The following is a 6,593-nucleotide window of genomic DNA, read 5'->3' as shown; positions in this document are numbered from 1 at the left end:
AATGACTGTCATTAAGAAATCACAACTCTAAAGATTCTATATTTTATATTGCATATGTTGTATTATGGGCTAGGGTTAGCAAAATAAACAAATAACCTTTCTTAACAAATAAAAAATTGACTTGACTATCATGATAAGCATATTTAAGCATAGACATTTCAGTTTATGTTGGTTGCGAGTAATTGGTTCATTGGATATATTTTACGATAGCATAACGCATGAACGTTAATTACCTGATAAAAACCTGAAAGAAAACGAGCACTTGAGTGTTGGACAATTTGCGTACAATATGTCCGGTCTGCTTTCTGTCACGTACGCTTTGAAAAAGAACGCGATAATAAAACAATCTAGCCTATCCGAATGTTGATGGTATACGTCGACGTCCTTAGCAATTGTTATGAAAGATTCAGGTGAGCCTCGAATCGTCACGGTTCTATCTTAACCATTTCTAACTCTAGATATTATGTTTTAACTGTTTGTTAACTGTGGTATTTCCTAAATATTATAAATTAACCCTGGACAGATTACAAGGCTGATACATGAATTCATAAATCTGAGACCAACTGTACGAGGCGCGAGACCATTACTTCGAATTACATGAGAAGGACTTAACCGATATTGAATAATAAACTCAGGTGTTCAATGTATATCGTCTACTCAGTTCAATAAGATGTAAACAGCAATTAGTAGTTAGTACAGACTTACGTAGTAGAATTATCAAATGCAGGTGCGTTTAAGTATAGTCCCTGTTTAGTTCAATGAAGCTACAGCAAACCAACTCGGAACGCCATACCAACACAAATATTTAACCAAATGCAAAAAGCAAACACGAAACATTAATCCAAATAAAATTCGTTTTTTACTGTATTTCCTAACCAAGCGTCACTGGTAAATTGGTACAAAACAATTGTTCTGGATAAAAATACAACATAAATGTTGTATCATTAATTTTATTATTTATCTAATTCGAATACATAGGTATTGATCAAAATTCGTACTCGATTATAGGTATACGTTTAAGTCAACTTAAATGTAGGCTTTTTGATGTTAGTTTTCCTTGCCTAGAACAAACAATATCAGTTAGCGAGGACAAAGACCTTTTTAATATATTAATATATGGATCAGATAAATTTAATGGCATTAGTTTATAACCTTCAACAGCTTTTGTCAATAGACATGAGCTGAAATCGATAATAATCGTATGAATGTATCAATAAACAAACACACATAAAAATGTGATATTGTCAAATTCTGGCGGGGACAATGAAAGCTAAAATCTTGCATTCACGTTTGATGATATTTCTTGTTAACAACACAAGTATCGATGTAGAATAGACGCAGCACCGCAATACAAAAACAATAAACAATTATCGTAATTAAAGCCTTTTTCATTTATAATTGTTATGAATGTTTCAATGCAGAATGAAATAAACTTGTATTGCACAGTGTTGGTTATTTATGTTATGTAAAATCCCTCAATGCCAATCAATTAGACGTCACATTTATGCGATGACGTGACGGCACAGACATGATCCTCAAATTGTTAGTTGTTAGTGGAAGATATCCTAAAATATCCATGCTTTTACGGCAAGTGTTGTAAATATACATAGCGGTCGGTGCTGATAACTGCATACCCCATTTCACAGATGTCGCTGTTGAATTCTTTCGCTGAGTTTGCATGTTGCCAGTATCTTTCGTAGCAGACGTCGAACGGCGTACAAAATCTTCCGTACTGTTCGTGTACTCCATTCCAGCGAACTTGTACAAACGTTTTGCCCACTCATAAGGATGTTCAGCTATATCCTCATACTGCAAAACAAATATTTTGTCTGGATGAGAAATTGAAAGTTCTTTTGAATGTCTCAGATCTTCTTCTAACAGTCGACAAAATCCATGAACTGCATCTTTGTCACTGCTGTTTCGCTGCACTTTACTTAAACCAACATGGTTCCTTGAATTGAACATTCCACGTGGATCCCTTATCAAATGCACGATTTTCATGTTTGGAAAATATGGCAACAGACTTGCCAATTCACCAATGCGCATGCGTATAAACTTTAAAACTACAAAGGAAGCGCTTTGACAGTCTTGTATTGGCTTTTTCAGACATGACGTAATTGCGCTACCGTAGTTTAAACCATTCAGACTGATCTTAGCTCTCCTCATGCATGTTTGAAATGGTTTCATTTTTGTTTTATATTGTGATAGAAACTGTTCATTAAGGGAAGTTTTAGACAAATCTTGGAGCCGACATGACAGCCACGAGCACACTTCTTCCAAATACACAGAGGAGCGTTTTGAAATCGTCACTTTCCTGTATGAATTTTGAAAGCATATACTAATATAACTAACAACATGTATAATTGTAATATGTTTAGTGGATAGTGATTGTAAAAAAACAATTAATACCTGCGACTGCGGTGGAAAACCCAAGACGACAATTTAACATAATGGCTTGTTGAAAAGTATTTAGCATGATATTTCTATTCTTTTATGTTATGTTGTATTGAAGGTTTGAACGTACTTTTACATATTACTGATATTAATGCCTGACGATACATTTACCTGCGATATATCATGTCGTTTGTAAATTTCCGAAAACTAGACGCATAAGGTATATTCAATAGATGCTTATTAAATGTTTGCATCTTATAGTAATTTAATTTAGAGTTTGTTTATCTGAAAACAGCAACAACGGAAACATTTTATAAGATTTACAATGATAAAACATTAAAAGACAATCTTGAAATTATTATAATAATACCTTGAAGAATCAACGTATTGTAAATATACGTCTGTTTTTGCAGCCTCGGCAGCTCGAAAACCTTTCTCTATGTCATGAAGGGGTTCAAAAATGTAGAATACACCCGGATACGTCTCAAACAATGAAGCTGTAAATGTTGATCCCGTTCTCAAGTAAGCGTTTATAACAATTATGCTTTTGTTGCTGATTATTTGGATAGTCCCGGAGGATCCTGCTTCCATATTTTCCTCACCACTTGTTGAATGTTCAGTCTTGTTCTTTTCAGCCCCGTTTCCATAATATGTTATGATGTTCAAGGCTCCTCTTGATTGAATGTTCTTTTGTTGTGGAGACCGTAGTCCTGAAATTAAAGCAATCATCATTTGCCTATTTCATTGCTGTATATGAATGGTATCAATTAATCCCAAACCCTTAGAGCATTTAGGTATATCAACTCGGATCCTATAACTGCATATTATCCAACTAGGCGAGAAAGTTAACTGCAATAACTACTTATGACTTATTTGTATTGCTGTCAATGGACTCTCAGTCATAAACTACAACTGCATTTAATTTACACCGCATAACATTTTGTTTCATAATTAAAATGTAACAACATAGAAAATCACAAATGTTTCTCGGACATCATCAGCGTCATAAACTATAACAAATCCTTTAAATGTTAATATGTTGATATTTGTTTCTGTATTTGATTAGGAAATGACGTCATGAACGTATCACATGGTCATGATGTCATGTAACCGGGTGTGACGTCACAATTTTAAAGAAATCATATTTCAATAAATGTTTATGTTGGGATTCTTACTGGATATAATTTCAGTATTCCCTCTACCTATAGGCGGAATTAAAAGGGGATGTACTCCGTATGATGAAACAGCGAAAAAAGAAGAAAATTGTCGAAAACTAACATTAACTTGGTTTCGATGTGTACAATGTATTGAAACTTACTAACTGAAGTACCACATAGTTTACAATAATTCATTTTTCGTAGTATTTTCGTATTTTTCCATTAAAAAAGATTACTAGGTATGTCTAGCTAGTAGAATTCATTCCTTATGCGTGATTGGCTAGTCGATATTATCACGTGATATGACCATGCTAGGTATATAGCTTAAATATTCCAACGGCTAAGTGTATGCCTTCGTAGCACAGTGAATACAACACTGGACTGCAATTTTGGCGAAGCTGGTCTCCGACTCGATTTTTTTTTACATTTTGGTATGGTTTTTACAATTATGATATCGAAGAGTAAAACATTTTATTAAATAGCTGTCCTGAGATTCGTTACAGAAAAACAACAACATTTTTTGGTGCCAGTCTGGTGTACAGTCCCTTTAAAACCATATGTTACAAACAAAATTCAGGTTTTATTGCCGTTATTTGGTGATAGACAAATACGAAGTGAAACAGCACGACCAAGACATATGTTTATGAAAAATTAAAATTACTCAACTAAATTCAGTGCCATGAGGGCACTTATCGCACCGTCAATATCAATATACATTGTGTTTATACCAGATACCAGAAAAAATGTTGTATATTTGTTTGGGTCATTATAACAAGATGAGCAACACTTAGTATATATTAATACTTGTGTTTATTAATCTTATCATTATTGTTAATGTTATCAAATATGTATATTATAGGATATATTGTACTTTCCATAAGATGATAGACAACAAAATCTGCAAGTTTTAGAATGTTTAATTACAGTATAATAGAATACGCAAAAGATTCCTGGTGGTATCTTGAAATGGAATAATTGAACAGTTTAAATAAAACTCAAGCACTTAAAATCAGATGTTTTCAGCGTTCAAAACCAAATCGAATCTATTAAATGCTAGTAATCATCAGTTGTTTTCAAGACTGCTAATGACCATCTTGGAGATTTATAAAACATAGTATGTATAAGCAATGTAGTAGTGTTTTAGTATGAGTTGACCTTACATACATACTTAAGGCGAACAATATAGGTCGATGCAAATTTATTTGAATGCATTATCATATTTAACCCCTTTGACTTTAACGATTAAAATCCCGTATGATTTAGGTTTAGATTAAAACATATAAGCCGTAATAAATGTTTGTTTTAAAGAAGTGACGTTGCCATCATTTTCCCAGTAACAAAAGCTCAAAAAATGTAGCTAAATCATATATGCTGTTTTTATTTTGTTTATTTAAATCAAATGAGTTTAACATGATAATGCATTTCAACGTGGCATCATCCTATACGGTACGCCTTTTAAGGTACATTCATACTGAAAGTGTTGCACACATCACATATATATAATATTTGACAGTTGTTTTATTAGATGATGAAATCATATAATTATTTAATATCATACTACCATCTATGGAACAATTTGACTTAATTGTTTACACTTCAGATTCGTGCTCGACTTTATAACTGCTCGGAACAGCACAAAACATTAATTAAGTATACGAAACAGAAATATCATACTCTCACGTGAGAAAGGTGATCGCGTGAACGCATCTCTGTATCCTTGTAAAATAATGATAATAACACTTAAAAGTCCAGTGTATTTAAAAAAAAATAAAACTTTCGTTTTTTTCCGCATATTTCTTTAATATTTCCCTGTATATTGGTCGTACTGATACTTGAATATAAGTAATTTGCATTTTAATCTTACCAGCACCATCTGTTACAAATATTATCATATATTGATTATCATCAAGAAATTACTAGGATTTTATGTTTCCTTCATCCAATAAAACAACTGAAACATATTATTTATGTATTATACCAGGCTTGGGAAAATGACTCTCATATCCCCAGCTAGTAAGTAATCAACAAACGACCAGGATAAGTTTGTATATGGGCATTTCCGCCGTAACAATAATATACATCATTTGTATAAACAAGGTAAATGTTGATGACTTATCTGGCGGTCAAAACCGCCACTAAAATAGCATAGAATTCTGCAAAATTGGTAGTAATGACACATTAATGAATACAAACATACAAACATTTGCAATAACACCCTTTATATACAAAAGTGGCTAGAAATGCCAAAATGGGTGTGGAGTATTGGAAACAGTTTTACACAATTCATGTTAAATGTAAACAAAATATACAAAGTTGATAGAGAGATAAAATGGTTGATACAAAAGTTTATATAATGATACAAGTTGGACTAGACACAATGTATTGTATAGTTGGTGTGGAGGAGGATGTGGAGCCACCAGCTAATTGGTCATCAAGACAGGCGAAGTCTGGCAGTGAGACCTCGACGCACATAAACGCTTGTCGGTACCACGAAACGGTAAAATTGCCAAACCAATAATGAAATGGCCTTGCAAGCTACATAAATACTTTTATGTACCATAAATGTTATTTATGTATTATACCAGACTTGGCTATGACTCTCATATCCCCAGCTAGTAAGTAATCAACAAACGACCAGGAAAAGTTTGTATATGGGCATTTATTTAATGCCATAACAATAATATACATCATTTGTATAAACAAGGTAAATGTTGATGACTTATCTGGCGGCCAAAACCGCCAAAAGAGAAACGCCGCCAGACAGATGGATATGAGAGATATTATATATATATATGCAGCGTATGCAACACTTGCTTTATGAATGTACTTTTAAGGCGCACAGTATAGGTTGGTGCCAATTTTTTAAAATGCATTATCATGACCAACTCATTTGATTTCAATTACCAAAATAAAAACAGTTTTATGACTTAGGTACAGATTGAATAAGTATTAGCTACATTTCTTTAACTTTATTAAACGGAAGGTTATTGCCATGTTACTCATTGAAAAATAACACATTTATAAAGACTTAAAAGTTTTTAA

General features: G+C 32.9%; 1 protein-coding gene across 3 annotated transcripts; it reads right to left on the bottom strand.

Moving 5' to 3' along the window:
- Nucleotides 1-513: 513 nt before the first annotated feature.
- Nucleotides 514-5,363, bottom strand: LOC128239394 (carbohydrate sulfotransferase 3-like). Of its 3 annotated transcripts, none has more exons than XM_052956016.1 (3): nucleotides 5,226-5,363; nucleotides 2,765-3,104; nucleotides 514-2,338 (listed from the first exon to the last, which is right to left on the bottom strand). In XM_052956016.1, exons 1-3 carry the CDS (start codon nucleotides 5,341-5,343, stop codon nucleotides 1,486-1,488), a joined length of 1,311 nt encoding a protein of 436 aa, XP_052811976.1. In that variant the 5' UTR covers nucleotides 5,344-5,363; the 3' UTR covers nucleotides 514-1,485. The 3 variants fall into 3 exon arrangements, with proteins under 3 accessions (XP_052811976.1, XP_052811978.1, XP_052811977.1); XM_052956018.1 differs by having other exon boundaries at nucleotides 514-2,314; XM_052956017.1 differs by having other exon boundaries at nucleotides 5,232-5,363.
- Between the last annotated feature and the right edge of the window lie 1,230 nt (nucleotides 5,364-6,593).

Source organism: Mya arenaria, chromosome 6 (genome assembly GCF_026914265.1).
Source record: "Mya arenaria isolate MELC-2E11 chromosome 6, ASM2691426v1".
Taxonomy (NCBI): Eukaryota; Metazoa; Mollusca; class Bivalvia; order Myida; family Myidae; genus Mya; species Mya arenaria.
This window is presented reverse-complemented; position numbering and strand designations above follow the sequence as displayed.

Bases quoted from the DNA above. Each gene is read 5' to 3' on its own strand.
- LOC128239394 (XM_052956016.1), bottom strand. From the start codon at position 5,343: ATGCGGAAAAAAACGAAAGTTTTATTTTTTTTTAAATACACTGGACTT. The intron at 3,105-5,225 runs GTATGATATTTC...CTTTAATTTCAG, and splicing joins ATCACCTTTCTCACGTGAGA to GACTACGGTCTCCACAACAA. The intron at 2,339-2,764 runs GTATTATTATAA...TAGTTATATTAG, and splicing joins CAATACGTTGATTCTTCAAG to TATATGCTTTCAAAATTCAT.